The 24,384-nt window shown below is 35.4% G+C and overlaps 2 protein-coding genes and 1 long non-coding RNA gene across 7 annotated transcripts; 1 reads left to right on the top strand and 2 right to left on the bottom strand.

The window, feature by feature from the left end:
• Window positions 1-639: 639 nt before the first annotated feature.
• On the bottom strand, window positions 640-3,870 carry LOC143304697 (uncharacterized). Of its 2 annotated transcripts, none has more exons than XR_013061354.1 (6): window positions 3,769-3,870; window positions 2,841-3,692; window positions 2,486-2,764; window positions 2,142-2,410; window positions 1,962-2,058; window positions 640-1,799 (listed from the first exon to the last, which is right to left on the bottom strand). It is a non-coding gene; the product is annotated as an uncharacterized LOC143304697 (long non-coding RNA). The 2 variants fall into 2 exon arrangements; XR_013061353.1 differs by lacking the exon at window positions 3,769-3,870 and having other exon boundaries at window positions 1,321-1,799; window positions 2,841-2,936; window positions 3,149-3,270.
• On the top strand, window positions 3,773-10,101 carry LOC143304695 (omega-amidase NIT2-A-like). 2 transcript variants are annotated; one of them, XM_076627206.1, is made up of 4 exons: window positions 3,773-3,895; window positions 7,429-7,613; window positions 8,015-8,183; window positions 9,227-10,101. In XM_076627206.1, the coding sequence occupies exons 2-4, from the start codon at window positions 7,530-7,532 to the stop codon at window positions 9,238-9,240; spliced, it is 267 nt and encodes an 88-aa protein (XP_076483321.1). In that variant the 5' UTR covers window positions 3,773-3,895; window positions 7,429-7,529; the 3' UTR covers window positions 9,241-10,101. The 2 variants fall into 2 exon arrangements, with proteins under 2 accessions (XP_076483321.1, XP_076483320.1); XM_076627205.1 differs by lacking the exon at window positions 9,227-10,101 and adding an exon at window positions 8,379-8,989.
• Window positions 4,984-5,785, bottom strand: LOC143304696 (venom serine protease Bi-VSP-like). Of its 3 annotated transcripts, none has more exons than XM_076627209.1 (3): window positions 5,739-5,785; window positions 5,470-5,667; window positions 4,984-5,295 (listed from the first exon to the last, which is right to left on the bottom strand). In XM_076627209.1, the coding sequence occupies exons 1-3, from the start codon at window positions 5,755-5,757 to the stop codon at window positions 5,216-5,218; spliced, it is 297 nt and encodes a 98-aa protein (XP_076483324.1). In that variant the 5' UTR covers window positions 5,758-5,785; the 3' UTR covers window positions 4,984-5,215. The 3 variants fall into 3 exon arrangements, with proteins under 3 accessions (XP_076483324.1, XP_076483323.1, XP_076483322.1); XM_076627208.1 differs by lacking the exon at window positions 5,739-5,785 and having other exon boundaries at window positions 4,984-5,128; window positions 5,200-5,295; window positions 5,470-5,737; XM_076627207.1 differs by lacking the exon at window positions 5,739-5,785 and having other exon boundaries at window positions 5,470-5,737.
• Window positions 10,102-24,384: the final 14,283 nt, after the last annotated feature.

The raw sequence follows: 24,384 nt of genomic DNA, 5'->3' as shown, positions 1-24,384 counted from the left end.
ATATACAATAATCAAATATTATAAAATTTCCTGAAAACCTTTAGGTGTTAATATTAAGGTGTTAATATCTTTAATATTTGCAAGTTATTGTTTAGCGCTAATTAGTTAGAATGTAACAAGTGGTGTACCAGAATTGAGATAATTAAGCCACACGAACAATCTTATTTAGATCTTTTTAATTTTTTAATTCTCTTTTGCTCTAATACTTCGTAAAATTAATCTTCATTAGCTACTACACTTCATAGAATAACAAGAGATAATTTTTCTTATATAACGTTTCATTCATAAAATCTATCATTAAAGTATATCTTCATAAAAATATCATTCCATACTAACGGTATATTTGGTGTCATACGAGATAACAGTTACCAGTGATGACATATGTAACTTTATAAAGATATCTCGTTTTATTATATATTAAAAGAATGTACTCATTGCTGCTATATTTCAGATGAAAAAAAGGAGGCAATGATTTTACAGTAAAATCGTTCGTTTACAACTGATTCATTTACATTTCATGATAATACTGTGCATTCTGAATATGCTATGATTTGGTTTAAAATAATAAATAGTCCATTCTTGCATACTATTGCTCCAGCTTTACTTGTATTTTCGATATTGGTATAAATAGAAAGACAATTAATGTCGTTCGAGTCTATTTTCGGATCATTTATATTACGTTTAATCCATATAGTTATTATATGAGACATAGTATCGTAAAAATTGAAAGAATAAAACGTTCGTACAGGAAGTACATTTTATAAGAACTCCAACAAATCTGCGTGTGCACCTAAAATACAAACTGATAGTGATTGTTCATAAGTTTATATAGATTATCTAATGTCAATCGAAGGTATCAATTCTTTTTCTCCATAAGAGTACTTTTTCATTTATATGTGTTCAAAAATACATGTGTTCAACCGTGAAGCATATGTCACCTACAACGAAAAAGAGTTTTCCTATACTTAATATTTCCTTTATATACCTATGAAAGTCTATTCTTCGCGTAGTATGAAATTATGAATAAATCTGAAATATTGTTCAATCTGAAAAGAAAAATAACTTATTGACATCATTCATTGATACGAGATTCAGAATGTTTGTTTTGTCTTGCAGAAAAAGAAGGCAGCCCTTTCTTTTAATGTGAAATAGAAAGCGAAAATTTGAAAACAGATTTTTTGGAAATTTACTTGCAAATATCGTTTTCAATATCGTGATTTTCTTCCCAATGGTACTGTACTTTCAAATTTTCCAGTATCCCTCTAAAAACAAAAAGTCGAACCTCGTTATTATTAACGTAGGCATTATAAGGAAGAGAAGTATTAGAAAGCAGCTCCTTTTTATTATGGATTTCTTTATAATCATGTAAATAAGAAATTCCGGAAATTTTTTCCTCAAGAATTTAATTCTTGTGTTTTGATTGATAATTATTACACTGCATACTAACTTTTCGCATACTGTTCGCGTCTAACAATTTCCTAATAATAACTACTTCAAAATTACATATGTTCTTGCACGAATTCAAAAGTACGTATGATACAATTACAATTGATTCTAAAATAATAATTATTTGAAGATATTAAGATACTAATTAAACGAGTCACTATATTTCAAAATCTGGAACAACAAATTTTTATTTATAAAAAATGAAACTGTGGTTATATATTCTTTGTCATGATGCTATTTCTTATTACCATGTCGACATTTTTTAAAATTCATTTTGTTATCTCTACGCAATATGAAAATTCATATACTGCTTAATATTTTTTACATATTATCCATCCACCGCATGATATCTCCTGAAAAATCAAAATATTAATGTTATATTATTACAATGCTTCTTAAATTTCAATTTTTGACAAATTTGAAATCCAATATATTTTGCACAATTATTATTTATCAAAAAATTCTAAGTTAGTAACTTTCTTTTCAAATGGCAAATAACATATACTTTGACTTACCTGTAACTTTTTGCTCCTAATCATCATTTCCCCTTATAGAACATCATTATTGTTCTTATAATTACTACCAGTGTCATAGATATTGTAGTGGCTACAACTGAATTAATAGAAAATGATAAATAACTGTGTATAACACTAACACATAACTGTGTATAACAATGACACATAACTTTTACTTACATATCAGTCGATAAGGGATTACTGTGATATCCTGTTGATGTTTCTTAAGGCACTTGATTAGGTGTGATACGGTATCATTCCTTATGGTATACTGTAGATAAGTATTTTAGAAAATGACAAGAATAAATATAAATTATTCAGAGGTTCCAGTTTCGGCTTAGACATAAATACAGGACCATTTGCAAAGAAGAAAGGGTGCGTTTCTACAGCCTCGTTATAGTAACCATGAATACCAATCTCTGAATTACTGGTTACTAAACATAAATATCCTATAAAATTTAATATATTTCTTTAATTTTTAATACATACATGAGTTAGTAGTTCTAAATTATGAATCATCCTACCTGTGATATTACACTTTTCCTTATAATATCATCACTCAAGTGAACAACATTAAGATCATGTAAACCATGTCATCCTATCTTACTGTGAAGATACTTAGTTATGTTATCTAACATTATAAAAATATCATCAAATTCAAGTCCTTTTATTCACATCACATGGCCACGACCATCTGGTTCTTCGTTATATAATGTTCTAAAATTTGTCGTACATATAGGATGTACAAACCGTGATATCAAGGTATCAGTTCTTCCTTCCCAAGGGACAGTTTCATTAAAATTCTGATAGAATTAAAAATTAATCATTAATATTCTAACAATCATATATGTTAAATACATTATAGTCAACGATATATACCTGAGCGAATGTAGGGGTCATTCCTTGATAATTATAAATGTCATCAGCCCACATCATTGTGCCACTTCTTTGTACTCCAGCCTCTAGATTAACAGCCTAAACAAACATACAAAATTTTATAGAAGCTGTACAAAATATAGTATATACGCGCAATATTGAAGCGTTCAAGGGGATATAAAGGTAATGTACATCACATACACTTGTACTCTCATGCAACAAAATACAATTAGATTTAATAGTATAAGCTCTTTTATTCATCATAATAGATTGGAAATTTAAGTGTCTTACGAGGGTGAGTAAAAAGTTACCCGCTCTGTCGGTGTAGAATTTATTTTAAGCAATTGTCAAAAAAGACATACATCATTTTTTGACATAATCACTCAATTTCTGTATACACTTTGTCCATTTGCTGAAAGACCTTCGTATTTTCTCATTAAAAAATGTTTTGGGCTGAGCTGCGAACCACGAATGCATCGTCGTCTTCACCTTTTCATCAGCTTTTTCGGCATCCATCTCGCACAAACTTTTTAAAACCCAAATCTGTCGTGCACTATTGCATAAGCAGAGCCGTGGCTGATTTGCAAATGATTTGCCACATTATCCAGCGTCACTCGTCTATTCCATAGAGCATAAGTTCATGAGCACGTTCAATGTTGTCATCGTGGATGTGGACGGGCGTCCAGCTGTTTTTTCATAACACTTCTGCGATCTTCTTTGAACTTTTGTGCCCATTCAAACACACTTCGTGACAAAACACTTTCTCCATAATGTGCATTAAATCTTTGATAAATATAGGCATCAAACATAACCTTCGACCACAAGAAACGAATCACAGCATCCTGCACTGTTTTCCTGCAAATCACCATTGCAAAGCGCCATTACTCGCGCAACGGTCACAAACGAATTGACGTAACACAATGAAACCTACGCAGCAGCAATGAACAGATATTGACGTCATACGAAGAGTGCAGATGGATCAATACGGTGGACAGAAGTTTTAACTATCTGGAGTGCGGATAAATTTTTACCGAGAGTCGTATAGGAATCTATAATCTGTAAGTACACCCTTGGCTGAATGGAAATTTCTCTTACATATAGCCAAAAATGCAGAAACAGTGTATTGAATTGGAAAGTGATAAAAAATAAGTGAAGTTTCGAGGTTGCATGTGATTGCATGAGTACACAGGACGTTTTTAGCGAATAAAAAATAATTTTGAAAGACACGAGACTTATCTTGTATTTTATGCACTCTCTGTGTCTGAATCTCCAGAAGCACTCTATCTTATGAAGTGTTTTAGATTAGCCGGAAAATTTTGTATGTACATACAAGAAGTATACGATCTAAGTGGAATATTCCATTATTCTCTTGATACAACAGAAACGAAATTTACAGAACTTCTCAGAAAGTTGGTTTATTATTACCAAATTAATAGAATTAATATACGTTTATCATCTTTACATACCTAAGTCGTGAAGGTTTATCGTGCGTAGAAAATTAGTGTCGTTTCAAAGTTACATTTCGTACATTTTAAGCCTATAATTTGTAACGTACAAAACAATGTAAATTTGAGCTGTTTCTTATCTCCACAATAAGAAAATCCAACTTTACGTTTTTTACACAATGATATTTATGGAACAGTAATATCATATTACTGCATCGCTTGGAGAATGAAGTCAAGGTACGATGTGACCCTAGTGTAAACGCTGGGATACCCAGCTGTGCCGCACTTATAAGCATAAGACACAATACCTATTAAATACAAGGTTAATTCATGTTGTATCAGCAGTGGTCCGCCGCGGTCAGCCTGAAAGGATCGTTAAATTTTTAATCAAAGATACTGAAATATATCGATCGAATTGTATTGAAATTATACTTATATACAGTAATAATCTTCTATTGATTTGTGTATTGAAATACTCCAATTTATAATGTACATGTTATATGTATTTTGAGCAAAACTAAGATTAGAAGGAAATTAGATTAAATACCATAATGAGGTGTGAGAAGTGGGCAAAACTATTGAATTGTGTTTATCTATTATTTCTAATGTTTAAGACGTCGATTTGATGTTAATTCGAATTGACGTGTCTTCAGATACCGTATAGTTTGTAGTAACTCTGTAACTTAATTACCGTACAAGAATCCTCTCTACCCTGAGCATGTTCGGTGCATATTATACCATCAGTGATATCAGGTGCATTAGGAAATTTGGAATAAGCTATTTTGCATTCGGCGTTCTTAATCACTGGCATTTGTACTTCCATTAATGCATTACGTCGTGGTCGTCCTACGAAGAAAATAAGAAAGATATTTAAGACTGGAACTGTTTAATTTTATTATAAAATTGATATCACTTACTATATCTTAATGCTCCTCATCCAGCAACAAGGGGGTTATAGCCGACGAAGTTGCTCTTTCGTAGGGGCTCTTTCGTACAAATGGGATATACGTACCCTGAAAAATAAAAAAATAAATGAAAATGCAGGAAACGAATGACCAAAAGTATGAGAAAGAATTGTACACGCTTTATGACACAATATATGTGTAGAGTAAGAAATTTCAGGATATGATACTTCAGTAATACTCAATAGCATATATATATATATATATATATATTTGAGGACTTACTCGAAAATGGCACCTCCTCCACCAATCTAAGAATGGCAATATTATGATTGTGTATGTTTTCTATTCCACCCATATGTGCACAATGTGCTGCGGTCAAAACATGCCTAGCCGATATCAGGGAACCTCCGCACTTCCATAGTGGTTTGTCTGGGTTTCGGGGATTACGAAAACCTAATGCAGCGATCCATGGCCAAGCGCCTAAAATGCAATAGTCATAGTTGTGAATATACATAATTTTTTCTCACATAACGAGTAACAACGATTATTACCTATTCGATATTCGATCATACAGCAGACGATAAGTATATACGTACAAATACTCTGAAATAGAGATTTGATAAAGACAGAAATTAAATTTTTATTCCAGTGGAATAAAAATTATTAAATAATTCTATATAATTTCTATTTGAACTATACTGAACTATAAAGCTCAAACGTGTAATTTCTACCCTAACAGTTTTTGATCTCTATCCATATTATTACTCCTATATCAATTTTTTATTTCAAGCAAAAAGATACTCTTCCTAACATGAAGTAAAAGAAAGAAATAATTCAAGTTAATAAGTAAAGTTACTACCGATAAAATCATAGCATTATTATTTAGTCTAATTGAAATATACATTGATGTGCTGTTTAATGCCTTTAAAGTTCATTCTTTGCAGTAAATGGCTTATTATTAATCGGAAGGAAAGTCATAAAACGTACCAAGTTCAGCTGGTTTACCATCGACCACCCTGGTATGAGAGACGTTGCTAAAACCACAGTATGGTGGTCGCAAAGCCTTATACTTATACACAGTTTTTATTAAAATTTCTCTCTTCTCTTTGTTTGGATCGTTCGGACAGCAAACGATCGTAACATTGCCCTGGTATCTGCACACTGATCGTCTATAAAAATCGGTGGCTGTACGGTACTGTATCTGCCATATTTCTTGCAGAGGTTTACATTTTCTGTAGTCAAGGCACCTGCCTTCTTGATTGTCCGGTGTGGTACATGCTGGATCAAACAATTTTAAAACATTTATACAGTTCAAAGATGCGTAAGAAAGCGACACCGATTACTCAACTTTCGAAGTAAAAAGCCGATCAAGTCCACCGGATTGCCCTACAGACACGTATTAATCCGTAAGAGTTAGTCATCATGTTGATAATAATTATCTAAAGAAACTCACGTGAAAATATAAAATTTTAATTGTTATATTAATAATTTAATTATAATTTAATAATAATAATTTAATTTAAAATGAGTGAGGGCTAGGAGATCATCTGGATCGGTGGAGATAGGAGTTAGCGGGCGGGAATTGAGGACTGCTTCTATTTCTATGATAAGAATATTACGGTGTTAAGCTCATATGTTTCTGTTTCTCCACTCGCGCTGCGCCATAATATCCTTTGATATTTCCGATCCTCTGGTCGTACGAGGAATTGCCGATACATTTTCTCGATGTCGCCAGTGAGTACGTACTGATGAGCGCGGAATCTAATTAATATACAAAATAAATTGTGAATTGATTCGAGAATATAGGATTTCCGCATTTTCATGATTATCGTGATTTTTGTATAAATATATTTTTTAAGATACTAATAATTAGGTACTTATAAATTAGTATTATCAATTATTTTGCATTTATAATTCCGCCTCTAGTATAAGTGTTAATTGAAAACTAACTTTATGTTTCAAAAAGTACTAGCAAAGTCGTTGAGTAACAAGCCACTGATGCTAACACAAATAGCATTGTCGTAATTAAATATTTCTAAATATTCATTTTTCATTTTGAACCTGTAGAAACAATTTATTATATATACTATTAGCTAAGTAATTGCATATTTAATTAAGTCGAAATATAAAACTTAGTTATTTTGATAATTTAGAAAATAAAAAACTGACAAACATTTCAATTTAATTTATGGTTGGAACAAAAGACAGTTATTTTTCATTAATTGAAATATTGCAATGCAGAGTACTTTCCAAAATACGCCGAGAGTATTCCTGATGGTGAAACGAGCGTTGCTTCATCGAACGCAGCTAAAGAAAACAACATCTATGTAGTTGGTGGTACGATGCCTGAAATAGAGGGCGATAAATTGTACAATACCTGTACTATTTGGGGTCCCGATGGAACTTTGATAGCAAAACACCGAAAGGTAAGTAATATATTCCTTTATGGCTTTGAATTTGAAAATATTGGGGTGAAGAAAGTGACTCTATCTAGGAATAATTTAGGAATATACATATGTACATACGTATACTATAACCAATTCTATAATTTACGGTTTATAAAATACGTTATGATACGGGAAACGCCCATTTTTGTTGTAATGTGTTTGTTGTTGTATAAATTTTTCACATACTTAAAATATTATTATACTTATTTTTTCTCCTTTTTAAACATTATTAAATGATAAGATTTTTTAATAAAAGAAAGTGATAAAAACGCTGTCAGTTATTAAATAAAAAATAATTAAAGTTTAGGAGTTGGTAATTTTGATATTAAATTACAAAAGTTGCAGCAATAGAATTGGCGACCACATTTTTATGTTATTAGGTACATCTATTCGACATCGACATTCCTAATAAGATTACTTTTCGAGAGAGTGATTCACTCAGTCCTGGTAACTCCCTAACGACGTTCGATGTGAAGGGCTGCAAAATAGGTATTGGCATTTGCTATGATATTAGATTCGAGGAAATGGCACGCATTTATCGGAACAAAGGTACAGTAACTTAATCGATCAATACTTAACTAGCAAAAAATTAAATATCTTTCTTAAATATATTCTATATAAAATTAATATAATCTGTAACTCTGTATAAAAAGAAGCTTAATTTTAAAAACCAGTATATTTGCTGAAAATGAAACAAATAAAAGAATTAAAAGCACAATAAGAGGACTGTCCTCGCATATTCAGAAATGATGGAATGTGAACCGTGCAACTACGAAGTTAATTGGTATTCGGTGGCTTCATATTTCCTGCTTCTCTGGGTTAGGTTGCCAAATGCTGATATATCCAGCGGCATTCAAAATGACCACTGGACCATTGCACTGGTCATTACTTCAGCGTTCCAGAGCGAATGATAGTCAATTATACGTTGCCTGCATATCACCGGCTCGTGTTCCTTAAGCAAGTTACGTCGCATGGGGACATACACAGTTGACCAATCCCTAGGGAAAGAATCTTTACGATTTGGAAACTCAAGAGAATATGGCAGTCACCGATATCAAAAAAAAAAAAAAAAAAAAACTGGCGAACCGTGTGTTACCACAACGAGACACGCGATGCTATTTGTCGCTTTAAATTGTGCCGCAACTCGTTTTTGAGATCTTTGCCAGGGGCACGTTAAAATATGCTGAAAATATATTTCTGGCTTTTCTGGGGTTTAACTGAAATATGACAAATAACGTTGTAAAACATATGTACTTATGACTTACAGAGTAATTGAGTGTACAAAATATATAGTATACAAAATAGCCAGCGATTTAGGACTTTAAAAGATCAAAAGAAAAGAAAAGAAAAGAAGAAAGATAATATGTTGTGGAAGTCTAAGTCGATCTAAGAAAATAGATAAAGGGAGGGAGGGGCAAAGCTAGTTAATCTGGAAAGAATCCAAGCGTCAATTTCAAGCATTTACAGAGAATCAAGCGGGCTGGTTAAAGTCGTGAGTTGAGCAATTATCCCGCGTTAGGTTCAATCAGGTTAGTCCCACGCGAAATTGATCCAACCATGCGAAAACGAGTGTATTCTGATTTCTGTCGCAGATACTTCTGGCTAGTGCAGTACCTACACGGTGGTTGTTGAAATAGCCGCTTCTCATCTACTTTCCGCAGCGCGGACATCATCCTTTGATCCCTTACGACTAACGAAGTTTTCAAAGATGTACGGCAGTTTGAGATTCTACTTGAAAATGATCATCATTGCGGTCTGTGTGCCGTCTGCTCTTCTTTTTGTTCTTCCGTTAAAGACTGGTAAGTTGATACTGATTAATTATGCGATCGAAACCCTATATAATTGCTATAAAAATTCCGCTAATATAATATTCCTTCTTTCTTGTATCTGTCTGCCACTCAGGTCGTTTTACTAATTACAATAAGTAATTTCGACTTCTTTGCGCACTCTTTTAACGCATTCTAGACCAAAAGAAATTCATATCAGTCAGTAGGCAGGGGTATAATATACATATTTTATATATAACTTATGTAATAATGTATATATCATGTTAATTTCATATTTTTTTCAATATAGAATTATTATGTATGTCGGGTTTACATTAGAATTAGGGTTAGGGGCGTGAAACGAATCTTCGTTTGGGTTACACGTTGTCGTTATGCAATAGAGAAGACATTGACTAGTGCAAATACGATTATTACAGAACCGGACAAGTAACCGTGGTAGTTAGGTACTCGAGAAACTAATGAAAATGATCCTAGGTTCAATAACGAATCCGCGGTCGACGGGATGATAGATGAACGTACTCACAAAATCAAAGTCGGACGCGTAATATTCACTGATCGTAAAGAGTTACTCCTTTCATCAATGAGATCGCGAGCGAGAATGCCTTTCCCGTCCCGATGATGCCACAGAGGAAAACTATAATGGGGTGTGTCTAAGGATACGAGATCATCGGGTTCGTCGAGAAAAGCCTTTGTTCAGAAAGTAAGGGAAATTGGCGTTGTTGCTAATTGGTCAATCTCCATATCGGTGGTTAGAAAAAGATGCTAGCCGCCCTCGAGGGAAAGTTGCTAGTGGGAGACGCCGCTCGTTGAAAAATATGTCTCCCCTATCTTCCCGTAGTTGGGACAAAGACTGTTTGTCTGTTTGAAGGACTTTAGTTAACTAAACCTTAAGATTTATAACGGGCCCTCGGGCTAGTCGAACATGTACTGCGGAGACGCATCGACATCTGGCAATCATCTTACTCGAAGAATAGGGTCTGCGTGTGGCGAGCCATGGGACAGAAACCGTTGGAATGTTTACTGTCGCGTGTCGCCACGAATATTCCTTTTAAGGAGAGCTATAGAATTACTCCATACCTTTGTTAAACAAAGCGTTCATCCCGTAACCGCGGCTACGTTCGGCGACTGACTGTGGCCTCGAGCCCAAGCTCATTATCACAACTCTCGAACAATTACAATCGGATTGAATAACTACAATTGTTCAATTACAGACTCCGGTGTTCTTTCATCTCCGACATATATATATTTTTTACATTTGTAGTTGCGCACAGATTTTATTAAAGAAAAGTGTTAACAATGTGTTTTCATGATTTATTTCTCGCGACTGACTTCCATTAATCCCTAATATTCCTGTCGCTATACGCGTGTAAATCTAACATGGCTGCTCATAAATGTCATCAGTAAAGTTATAGTGACGGGTCTTTAGTTTTGTTTAATATCGAAGTAATTTTCCGTCTGCCGCTCGCTTTTCCTTATTCTACCGCAATTAGAACATTTATTTATTAATATTGCTTTAAAGTGACAAAAGTATTGTTCGTGTGAATATACGTATATATATATATATATATATATATATATATATATTTATGTTGTGTGTCATTTTAATATGGCTAATGTTTTGTAATTCTTCGATTGCGTTATTTATTGTTTTGAGTAGTTTATTTTATAGAGTATTCGATAATATAAATATATATATATATATATACGTATTCATATGCATATTTCTCTTGGCAGTGTAGTATTCATACGAAATGAAATGTCAATTATTTATTTATCCTTTACCGGAATGTAGGCTAGTTTTAAGTATGTATCTTAGATTATCGGTTTGATAGAATTCGCACACATATATATATTTCTGACAATGTAACCTTCATTTCTTTAATAATACAATATTGTATGTTTTATGTATTCGTTAAACTATTAGTTTTTGACTTCATGTATACTTATATTTCATAAATTGATAATATTGTATTTGTTGCATAGTATTGGAAGCACTGTCTCTAATATTTACTAGGTTATTACATGTTCGGCATATATGTTTATACTTATATGTAACTCTCCAAATTGATTGATTGAAATATATTTATATATATATATATTCCTGGCGTTTCAATTATTTTCCCCTTTTGTAGTTATTCTTATTTCCTGGTTTATTTAGAATTGTGTGTATATGTATTTTGTTTATTGGTTGGATCCGTTAATCGCCCTCGTTTTGTTAATCCTTCCTTTCGTTTCGTAGTGCCGTGTGTTCCTTTGTGCATTCAAATCCTTATTCGCGTGTTTTGTATAGAATGGTTTTCTTGTTCTTGTTAGGGCGCGTGCGGAGCGCGGGACGTGACATCCCCGCCCTTGGAGTTCAAATTTCCAAAGGAAATTTGACTGATGGTATCTCTGAGTTCGCTCAAGGCGGACGTAGATGTCGTTGGTAGTTGAGTGACTACCGGTGTTATCGATATCCCTTGAGGTTGTGCAGTTTGATCATCGATATTTCGTCTTCTTTTGAGGTATAGTAGCGGGTGGGTGACTGAGCCGCATATTGCTCCTAATAGGGCGATTCCGCATTCGTAAGTTTCACGTAACTGGTATCCGTGTGCGGCTATATATATTATTGTCTTGATTAGTTTAAATATTGCGAGTATTCCAAATATTGCTGCACTGACAGTTCCAAATTCCATAAAACCAGTCCATAAGCTTGATACGGTATTTTTCGCTATTGTCGTTAATGTGTTTTGTCCATCATTCCCAGGATGTTTACTGTTCCAGGGACGATTGTTTTTCCTGTTGCTCCTCTGGCCAATGCGTTCAAGACTGCAGATTTTCTGCCGGGAACATGACGTGGTCCCGTAGTGCATCGAGGTCTTTTGGGTATACATTCCGCTCGTGGCCAACGACGATGGTGCTGAATATCGCCACGTTTGGCGCACGTCCGGGCGGAGTTCCTGTGGTGCGATTCCTTTGCCAAACGGGTAGTTCCGAGTAGCATTTTGTTGTATGTCGTACCTTTACTTGTACCGGAATGCATTTGACTATATGGACCGCTTCTCCTGCGATCAAAGCCATGTGTCCTGGGTTTTGGTTATGATGTATGCAAATTCGTCGGGCGGTAAGTTTGCCAAGCTTAAAGCGTTCTCTATTAGTTTCTTCTGTGTGGTGTATCTTTGTGTCAGTGTATCATGGTATAATGTTTTCATTTCTCGAGTTTATCAGAAATAGGAATAACCTTTTATAGAAAAAGAAAATTTTATATTTATATATATTTGTTAAGGAAATTCGAGGATATGGGAATACAAATTATTGCCTACATTTCCCAACAACAGTTATACATCTATATTACTCTCTGAAGAACGTCTTGCACGCACGCTGGTCCCCAACCGACTATCCTAGATTCTTCTAACATCTGGCAACAGTCTTTTGTCACCACTAAGACCTTGACGCCCTCTGGCCCTTACACACACACTCTCATGTACAGTGTAAATGTATCACTTCCCTAACAATGTTATATTTTTTTTCTTTCCTTTTTTCTTCTTCCCCTTTTTCTTTTTTTTTTGCTTTTTTTATTGTTAAAACCTTTGTTTTATTTTAGGTTTTACGTACTTGTTATCAGTGAAAATAAATATTATGAATACTACTTGGATTGTAATTATATACATATATGCGTACGTATTGGTAAGTAGTATAAATGAGATTTGTTTTATTGTTATAAATATATAAGTATATATCATCAATAGGAATAAATATCACAAATGTACCTTGTTTTCGAGTATATATACATATATGCGCGTGCAATGGTAAATATGACGGCTTATTTTTATGAGTCACTTGCATTATCAATGGAAGTGAATGTTATAAATATCGCCTACTTTACAACATGCGTGTATATATATATAGTGATGAACATAAGTGAAAATTATATGCATAGTTATAAATGTTGTTTGTTTACAGGTGGATAGCATCAGTGTTTGGTTTCGTGAGTGGCGTACAAATACTTTACAGTTCCACTGTGTGGATTGCTATTCATGTTCTTCCATCCGTCGTTCAGAAAATGGTTGATGAGTTCGCCATCAGTTCTGTACACACATATAAAAATAGTTAATGTATATATGTAGTATCGTGAGTGAGAGGCCTGGGAGTTGGCGGGTGAACCGCGTGGAATGTCGCGAGAGCCGAGGCGTTTGTTTTTGATCGCGTAGTTTTGGAAAGAGGAGACCTACGTGATCTTGGCCACGAGCGGTTGCCAAGGGACGGGAGAAAAGGAATCAACAAACGGAGTTTGCGAGTGGCGTTGCCGAGAGAGTGCTGATTGCATTTTGTGAAAGTCGAGTCGTTATCTAATTATTTAGTTGTGCTGTTTTCTGTACGTTTGTGTGAATAGTTCAGGTTGAACAACAATCGTCTTTTTCTGTCTGATTAACATCTGTATCATCCATTCCTTGTAAATATATTATATCACGATATTACATATATATACTATTTATTTATTTTTTTATATATATAATTTTCGTTTGGATCTGTTCCTTTGTACGAATACTGTATCCCTGTATATAATATAATATGTATAATATGTTATAATTATGTTAGTTGTTATTTATTATATATAGTTTCCTTAACTCTCTCCCCCTTTTTCTTGTTTTTTTTTTTTTATTAGTACCTAACATTGCTATTATGATGCTGTATTGTATTGCATTGGCTGTTATTTGTATGTGCGCGCGACGAATTTTTCAACATGGTCGCTCGCGTGTCTCTTTGGTATGGCGTTGGTTTAATGTCAACAGTAACGTGTTGTTGAAATAACTAATTAATTGTTAATCACTATAATTTTATTTAGAAGTGTTTTGTAATATTGTTTTGTGTTTCATGATATTGTGTGTGTCAATACCGTGTGCTACTTTAATGCGATAGCGTGGATTGTATTGTTACCGAATTTCAATAGTCATTGTTTCGATTATACGTGACTTGCATTTATGTAAGTCTCGTTTAATTTAGTTAATGTTTTGTGTATTGTGTTACCAGTTATTTCGTGTAGCATAACTTTATTCCTTTGCACCGAGTTCAGTCATGTCTTGTCGTTAATATTTAGTTAGTCTATCTTGATTAACATATATATTTAACAAATATTTAAGAAACAATGGCGAGTGTAGTGGAATCGTTGGACGAAGAAATGGTTTTGACATTGTCGGAAAAGCTTAAAGCATGGGATGCGAACTTTCCCGATATGAGTGCAAAACTCGCCGAATTACAAAGCGGCTTATTCGAACTTAAAACAACACAAGAACCTAAAACACCCGTATCGCCGCCGACAACGCAACAAGAGACGGTCCAGCCGAGTGGACATACCCAGCCAATTAAGCTAAAAGATGCGATCGAATCGGTGCCAGTGTTTGACGGATATCGACCATCGGTATTCCACTTTTTAAGAGCTTGTGAGCGCGCGCGAAATATGATTCCCAGATATCAAGAACCTCAATTGGTAAAATTGTTAGTAAATAAGCTCCGTGGACACGCGCTCCTCGCCATCGAAGACACAGAATTAATGAGTCTAAACGATTTCGGAAACAAATTAAAGGATCTATTCGGCCCAAAGAAATTTCTTAACGAATATAAAGGGGAATTAGGAACGATATTTCAACGACCCGGGGAAGACATATTACATTATATGGATCGCGTTAGAAATCTTAGATTGGCAATAATGGACGGAGAAAGAGGCGACTACGGCATCATATCCCCCGATATCCAAGATACTATAGATTGGGAAACGAAAGAAGCTTTCGTTAAAGGACTTCCGAACGAGGTATATGTGCGCGTAAAAATAGCAGGGTACCATACTTTAGAAGATGCGTATCGTCAAGCCGTCAAAGCAACACACGAATTGAAACAAATAACCGATAGAACGCGACCCCAACGACCGACACCCTCGAACTATTACAGACGCGACAACGCACATCCTTCGAACACTAACAACAATATCAGGAACAACCGCCAAGATCGAAGATCGCTACCTCCATCGCAGAATTTTTTGAATTCTACAAGACAAAATATCACGTGTAACTATTGCAAAAAACCCGGGCATCTAGTGAAAGGCTGTTACAAATTTAAAGCCCGAGTAGATGCCGGATTAATCGTACCCTATGCTTCGAGACCATCGGGAAACCAAACACGTCCTTCGGGAGAATGGGGCGAGCCACGAAGGAACGATACGCCGAATCGCCCAAGAGTACAGGCGGCAACCAGGCGACCGGCGCCGACGGCAACAAACACAACAAGGACAGCCACCCCCGCGAGATCGACTCCACCACCCATAACGAGAGACAGAGCGAACGCAATGCCGACCATAAGATCGAACGAACAACCACTAAATATTGTGGGGGAGTCATCCCACAACCAAACGAGGTCACAGACAGAGAATCCAGAATCTCAAGGCAAAAGGAAAAGAGTGAAGCACAAGCAACCGGCGAAGGAAAATCATCAGGAGTTGAATTCAGATTCGGAAGGCGACCTCTCCGAATTATTTCAATAAAATTTAACGATTCCCCAACGACCCCAACTGCACGAATAGTTTCCCCAGATCTAAAGACTAAGACGAGTTTATTATTAGACTCTGGATCGGAAATCAACATTATCAAGAAACCTGCTATACTCGATTCAGCCATCATCGACGAAAAGGAATCAATCGAAGTGCGAGGAATTACGGCAACGAGCCTGGTCTTCTTAGGGCAGACGGTAATACAGGTTGCGGGCCATCCGGTTGTTTTTCATGTAGTCGATGATTCATTGCTAATCGATCAAGACGGAATCCTAGGATCCGAATTTTTTGCAGGTTGTAAGGCTCGTTTAGATTATGAGGGAAAACATATCAGATGGGGAAATATTTATATTCCCTTCGATACTAAAGAAAAAATAATTATACCGAAGCGAAGTTCAATAACGTGTTCGATTAATATCGCTAATCCAGAGATAAAAGAGGGATTTATTCCAAGAATCGAGCCGAACAAGGGAATCTATGTTGGTAATGCAGTTGTGAGGAATCATAAAGGAAAAGGTTACATAAGAGTAATAAATACTACTTCGAGAGATTACGTATTTACAACACCAACGATGGTAATTAAAGAATTTGAAAATCCCCCCCTCCCGCCCCCCGCTTCCTAGGACAGCGTGCAATACAGTTCTAAGATCGGAGGAAAGTAGATACGATAAAATAAATGAGTTACTACGACTCGAACATTTGAACGAAGAAGAAAAGGAAAATGCTAGAAAATTGATTCGTAATAATCAAGATAGGTTTCATATTCCAGGAGATACATTGGAAGCAACCGAAGTTCTGGAACATAGGATAATTACAACGGATAATATACCCATCAATACTAAACAGTATCGATATCCACCATTACATCGAGAAGAAATAAATCGACAGGTCCAAGAACTACTAGATACGGGCGTAGTGGAACCATCAATATCTCCATATAACTCCCCGTTATGGATTGTGCCCAAAAACCCGATTCGCAAGGAAATAAGCGCTGGAGATTAGTCATCGATTATAGAAAATTGAACGATAAAACGATTGGCGATGCCTTCCCACTACCCAACATTACAGAAATATTGGATCAATTAGGAAGTGCAAAATATTTTTCCACGTTTGACTTGGCATCGGGCTTTCACCAGATCTGTATGTCACAGGAAGATGCCCACAAAACTGCATTTTCGACACCATACGGGCATTTTCAATTCAAAAGAATGCCCTTTGGATTAAAAGATGCCCCAGCAACATTTCAACGTTTGATGAATTCAATATTATCTGGTCTGCAAGGAATAGAACTATTCGTCTATCTGGATGACATAGCGATTTATTCCACGTCTCTCCAAGAACACGAAATTAAATTTAATAAATTAATGGAAAGACTGAGGAAAGCTAAATTACGATTACAACCTGATAAGTGCGAATTTTTACGACACGAGGTGAATTATTTAGGACATATAATTAGTGAGGATGGCGTGAAACCCGACCCAAAGAAAGTCGAAGCCGTATCAAAATTTCCACGACCAAAGAGGGCGAAAAATATCAAACAATTTCTGGGACTAGCAGGATATTACAGAAGATTTATACCCCGATTTCCCCAAGGTCGCGAAACCATTGACACAACTATTAAAGAAAGACACTCCCTTTAAATGGACAGAAAATCAAGAAAACGCATTCAATAATTTAAAGACAGCGTTAGTGACGAAACCCATCCTGCAATATCCAGACTTTTCTAAACCCTTTAACCTTACTACAGACGCATCAGGATATGCAATAAGCGGTGTACTGAGTCAAGGGCCAATCGGAAAGGATTTGCCGATTGCGTATGCCTCAAGGCTATTAAATCCCGCCGAACAAAACTACTCTACCATAGAAAAGGAGTGTCTGGCAATTGTTTACAGCGCAATGCACTTCCGACCGTATCTTTACGGAAGAAAGTTTACCATCGTAACCGATCATAAACCTTTAGTGTGGATGCATTCTATCAAAGATCCTACTTCAAGAATTTGGAAATGGAAATTAAAGTTATCGGACTTCGAATTTGATATTGTATACAAAGAAGGCAGGGCGAACGCAAACGCAGACGCATTATCTAGGAACCCTCCGGAAGTTTGTTTACCAATCAGAAAGAGAGAGGAAGTCTCACCGATTCGCTATCCTGTCTCAAAAAGATTCGAAATAGATACGTCAACCGAAGACTCTCCCATATTCGAAGCTAAACCACACGTCTTGCCTCAATCCAGTGATTCTAAAAATCAAGGAAAGGGTTTTACCCGAAAACATTTTACAATAGAAGAAACCCCCATAAAATATTTAGACCAAGCATTAGCAGAAATCGATGTAAGTACAGATAGAGAAATAACCAATCGAGAAAAAGAAGGCACGGATACGACAAGCGAAAAAGAGACCTCCACTGTAATTCCAGAACTAATTCAACAACGAGAAAAGGACACGAGACCTACGATAATTGCGGAACTAAGAATTTCAGAAACCCGAGACTCAATTGCGAGAGTAAATGACCATAAAGTAGTATTTATAGATATACATGGCAATCCGATAGATAAAGGAGCCTTAGAAATGAAGGAAACGGGAAAATTACCTCGTTATGAAGATTTAATGTTAGAAAAAGCAAGATTGAATTACGATTCTGGAAAATACATTGTATTCCTACCGATAAAGGAAAATAGAAATATTCCAATAACACCAGAAAATTTATTAAACTCGCTAAGATCTCTATTAGACGCAGTAAATGAAAAACAGTTAACTTCGTTCAGCATTAGCAAAGGAAACTTGGAGGAAATACCCTGGCGATATACAATCAGAAAATTAAAGGAAATATTTATGGAAAAAACCTTAACCATCACCATTTGCACTGGGGAAGTAATTACCCCATCTGTGGAAGCGCGAAACAACATAATACGAGAAAAACATGAATCAAGCGTAGCAGGACACAAAGGAATAACAAAAACTTATCAAAGAATACGACAACATTACTATTGGGAAAATATGAAAAAGGAAATTCAAGATTACGTAAGAACATGTAAGGAATGTCAATTGAAGAAACTCACAAGAATAAAAGCAAAGCAACCAATGGTACTTACAGACACACCAGGTAAAGCGTTCGATAAGGTTAGTATGGATATTATAGGTCCATTACCAAAAACCCAAAAGGGAAACGAATATATATCAACTATCCAAGACTTATTAACAAAATACTCAATTGGGATTCCACTAGGAGGAATCTCTTCAGCGGAGATAGCGGACGTTTTTGTAAAGCGATTTATTTGTCGTTTCGGGTCACCGAGAGCTATTCTCACTGATCAAGGAACGAACTTTACATCCTCACTAATGAAGAAAGTAGCAAAGAGATTCCGCATCAAACAATATACCACGACGGCATATCATCCACAAAGTAACGGTTCAATCGAAAGATCTCACCACGTGCTTATAGAATATCTCAAATTATACATTGAAAATTCCAAAAATTGGGACGAATGGGTAGAATTAGCTATGTTTTCCTATAATACCTCTGTACACGAAGGAACGAAATTCTCCCCGCACGAATTAGTTTTTGGACATCTAGCCAGAGAACCTACTGGTGAAGTAATAATCGAAGAGAACATGGAACCAACTTACGCAGAATATCTCGAAGATCTGTTCGATAAAATTAACACCGTACAACGAATGGCAAGAGAAAATTTGATAAAATCCAAACTAAGATCAAAAGAATATTACGACCGACGAATCAACCCCCAAGATTTTAAAGTAGGAGATTCGATATATTTACTAAAAGAACCCAGTAAAGGAAAATTCTCCGATCAATATACTGGACCATACAAAGTGCTAGAAATCTTGCAGAACCAAAACGTCAAGATCGAAGTAAAAGGGATTCCGCGAACGGTGCATTTAAACAAGTTAAAACTAGCGCATAATCGAAATAAGCAATGAATAAAGCGATTTCAGTGGGCAACGTAGTGCGGTAGTATATGTTATAGTGCTGTTCGTCGAATAATACAGATATCGAACACCTAAAAGGAAAAAGGAAAATTATTATACGTGTGTCAATTATTGCTTAAATATAAAACGTGTTAACTCAATGAACAATTAACTAGTGAAAGTGAAAGTTACCTTGTGAACAAGTGATCAACATACAAGAAAGTGTACGTGCAAGTATAGGTTATGGATCGTTGTTCGTGGAACACAATGTATGACAGCTACCTAAAATAAGTGAATAAATTAGTTTCAGTTGTCTCGGTGCAAAATACAAGGTTACTAAATGTTATAATTATATTATGGATAAATCAAAAGGAGGTGTAACACTGTTCGTCGAATAATACAGATAGCGAAAACCTAAAAAGAAAAAGGGAAAATTATTATGTGTACTCCAATTATTGTTTGAATATACAACATGTCGATTCAATAAATAATTAAAAGAGGGGAAGTGAAAGTTACCTTGTAAACAAGTAATCATCATACAAGAAGGTCTACATGCAAAATAGGTTATGGCTCCCTGCTTGCGGAACACCATGTACCAGCTGAAAATAAACGAACGAATTAACTTCAATTGCCTTAATGCAAAGAGCAGCATCGCTAAATGTTATAACGGTGCTGTGGAGGCGTGGCACTGTTCGTCGAATGACACAGATAGCGGAAACTTGGAAAAAGAAAAGAAGTTTATTACGAGTGTTCCAATTACTGTTTGAATGTAAAACGTGTTAGTTCAACGAATAACGAAAACAGTGAAAGTGCAACTTACCTCGTGAACAATCAATCACCATACAAGGAAGTGTACATGCATGGATTTCGCAGATTAACAAGAAGAAATAAAATAGCTGATAAATATAGAAAGTGGTTAGAAAATAATTAAGATAGATTAATTGAGAGTTAGTAATAAATATAACCGGAGTAAAAGGATATTTTATTATGTATTAATCTACGTAGTATTGTTATATTATTATATCTAACATGTAGAAATGGATTTTGTACGCATATATGTATATAATTCCAATCCAAGTAGTATTCATAATATTTATTTTCACTGATAACAAGTACGTAAAACCTAAAATAAAACAAAGGTATTAACAATAAAAAAAAACAAAAAAAAAAGAAAAAGGGGGAGAAGAAAAAAAAAGAAGAAAAAAAAGGAAAGAAAAAAATATAATATATATAAATATAAAATTTTCTTTTTCTATAAAAGGTTATTCCTATTTCTGATAAACTCGAGAAATGAAAACATTATACCATGATACACTGACGCAAAGATACACCACACAGAAGAAACTAATAGAGAACGCTTTAAGCTTGGCAAACTTACCGCCCGACGAATTTGCATACACCATAACCAAAACCCAGGACACATGGCTTTGATTGTTATTTAATAAGGTTTTGGGTTTATAGAATAACGATTCACTTAGATTCGTTTTCTCCAATATATTTCAGTCTTATAACACGTCTTACCACACAGGAATCTCCAAGTCAATAGAACAACGTGGTCGACTTCTAAGACAAAAGAGCGTCGTTAGAAGTCGTACCAACTTAGCTTGTAGTAAGCAGCGATCGTACCAACTTAACATTTCTCAACACTCCCCTTTGATCGCTAGTTTCTACAAGCCCCATAGCTTTGGTAAATTGCTGAGTCTTAATCCTATTTAGGCCTTTGGTGAGAATGTCAGCCACATTCTCAGGACTAGGTACATAAGTATAATCTAGTATCCCCCTCGATACGCAGTTCTTAACGTAAAAGTAACGCACTTGGACGTGCTTAGAACTCTCAGCAACTATCTCGTCCTTTGACCATGAAATAGCTCCGATATTATCGCAGAATATCTTGCAGGGGCGAGGGCAATATGACAGTTGACCCAATTCCTTTAACAGTAAAGAAATCCACACTGTTTCCCTTGCTGCTTCCTGCATTGCCACAAATTCCGCTTCGCACGTCGATTGAGCTATAATCGGTTGTTTTTTGGATAGCCAGGATATCGCACCACCAGCGAGTATGAACACATACCCGCTCCTGGATTTCCTGTCTACCGTACAACCCGCAAAATCCGAGTCGCAAAACACCTTCAGAGGTTGCCCGGTCCTTTGGTATACTAACTTCAAGTCTTTGGTCTTTAGTAAATATCTGAATACCCGCTTCACTGCTTTCCAATCGGATACAGTCGGATTCGCGCATCTTTGGCTTAGTTTCCCTATTGCACACGCAACATCAGGACGACTTACAGTAGCTACATACATTATGTGCCCCACAGCTTGTTCATATAATTTACTGTCGAAAGGCTCATCACGTTCAATATCAAAACCAGCCTCACATTCTCTAGCTAGCGGTGTCGACACTCCCACCACCCCAACCTCACGAGTAATGTCAAACAGATCCAGCATTTGACCTATCTGTACAGATTGATCGAATACTACAGTGGTGCTGTTTGGCTTACTCAGGTGGATGGACAGAAATTGAGTGTCTACACCTAGCATTCTAACATCTAATTTGTCCTTAATCCTAGTTTTGAATATCTCAATCCACTCATTCGTCCCAAACACAAGGATGTCGTCCACATACACAGCTACAATAAATTTTTTAGACGCATCCACATACACGCATGGACCACTCACGCATGGGTTCAGACTCATACCTCTTAAAATGCTATTGATGTGTCTAAACCACATTCTTCCAGCTTGCTTCAGTCCATACAGGCTCTTTTTGAGCTTACACACAAATTTAGTTCTGTCTTTACCTGGAACTCTAAAGAGTTCTGGTTGCTCCATGTATATATCCTCATCCAGAGGGTTGTTGAGATACGCACATTCGGCGACTGGCTGTCGCCTCGAGCCCAAGCTCATTATCACAACTCTCGAACAATTACAATCGGATTGAATAACTACAATTGTTCAATTACAGACTCCGGTGTTCTTTCATCTCCGACATATATATATTTTTTACATTTGTAGTTGCGCACAGATTTTATTAAAGAAAAGTGTTAACAATGTGTTTTCATGATTTATTTCTCGCGACTGACTTCCATTAATCCCTAATATTCCTGTCGCCATACGCGTGTAAATCTAACATGGCTGCTCATAAATGTCATCAGTAAAGTTATAGTGAAGGGTCTTTAGTTCTGCTTGATATCGAAGTAATTTTCCGTCTGCCGCTCGTTTTTCCTTATTCTACCGCAATTAGAACATTTATTTATTAATATTGTTTTAAAGTGACAAAAGTATTGTTCGTGTGAATATACGTATATATATATATATATATATATATATATATATATATATATATATTTATGTTGTGTGTCATTTTAATATGGCTAATGTTTTGTAATTCTTCGATTGCGTTATTTATTGTTTTGAGTAGTTTATTTTATAGAGTATTCGATAATATAAAACATACGCGCCCACATACATATATATATATATATATATATATATATATACGTATTCATATGCATATTTCTCCTGGCAGTGTAGTATTCATACGAAATGAAATGTCAATTATTTATTTATCCTTTACCGGAATGTAGGCTAGTTTTAAGTATGTATCTTAGATTATCGATTTGAATCAATAATGTAGAATGCGCATACATTAATAGTAGTTTAGTTTAGAATATAATTTATATATTTATATATAGACATGCATGTTCCGTAATATAGTTCTTATTTTATAATTCTTTACCGGAATGTAGGCTAGTTTAGGTATGTATCTTAGATTATCGGTTTGATAGAATTCGCACACATATATATATTTCTGACAATGTAACCTTCATTTCTTTAATAATACAATATTGTATGTTTTATGTATTCGTTAAACTATTAGTTTTTGACTTCATGTATACTTATATTTCATAAATTGATAATATTGTATTTATTGCATAGTATTGGAAGCACTGTCTCTAATATTTACTAGGTTATTACATGTTCGGCATATATGTTTATACTTATATGTAACTCTCCAAATTGATTGATTGAAATATATTTATATATATATATATATTCCTGGCGTTTCAATTATTTTCCCCTTTTGTAGTTATTCTTATTTCCTGGTTTATTTAGAATTGTTTGTATATGTATTTTGTTTATTGGTTGGATCCGTTAATCGCCCTCGTTTTGTTAATCCTTCCTTTCGTTTCGTAGTGCCGTGTGTTCCTTTGTGCATTCAAATCCTTATTCGCGTGTTTTGTATAGAATGGTTTTCTTGTTCTTGTTACGGCGCGTGCGGAGCGCGGGACGTGACATCCCCGCCCTTGGAGTTCAAATTTCCAAAGGAAATTTGACTGATGGTATCTCTGAGTTCGCTCAAGGCGGACGTAGATGTCGTTGGTAGTTGAGTGACTACCGGTGTTATCGATATCCCTTGAGGTTGTGCTGTTTGATCATCGATATTTCGTCTTCTTTTGAGGTATAGTAGCGGGTGGGTGACTGAGCCGCATATTGCTCCTAATAGGGCGATTCCGCA

Source organism: Bombus vancouverensis, unplaced genomic scaffold (assembly GCF_051014615.1).
Source record: "Bombus vancouverensis nearcticus unplaced genomic scaffold, iyBomVanc1_principal scaffold0048, whole genome shotgun sequence".
Lineage (NCBI taxonomy): Eukaryota > Metazoa > Arthropoda > Insecta > Hymenoptera > Apidae > Bombus > Bombus vancouverensis.
Note: the sequence above shows the minus strand (reverse complement) of the source record. Positions and strands in the feature narration are given on the sequence as shown.

Coding starts and splice junctions, on each gene's coding strand:
- LOC143304695 (XM_076627205.1), top strand. CDS start 7,530: ATGCCTGAAATAGAGGGCGATAAATTGTACAATACCTGTACTATTTGG. Junction 7,614..8,014: donor TGATAGCAAAACACCGAAAG/GTAAGTAATATA, acceptor TTATGTTATTAG/GTACATCTATTCGACATCGA. Junction 8,184..8,378: donor ACGCATTTATCGGAACAAAG/GTACAGTAACTT, acceptor TCGCATATTCAG/AAATGATGGAATGTGAACCG.
- LOC143304696 (XM_076627207.1), bottom strand. CDS start 5,701: ATGTATATTCACAACTATGACTATTGCATTTTAGGCGCTTGGCCATGG. Junction 5,296..5,469: donor GGAGGAGGTGCCATTTTCGA/GTAAGTCCTCAA, acceptor TTTATTTTTCAG/GGTACGTATATCCCATTTGT.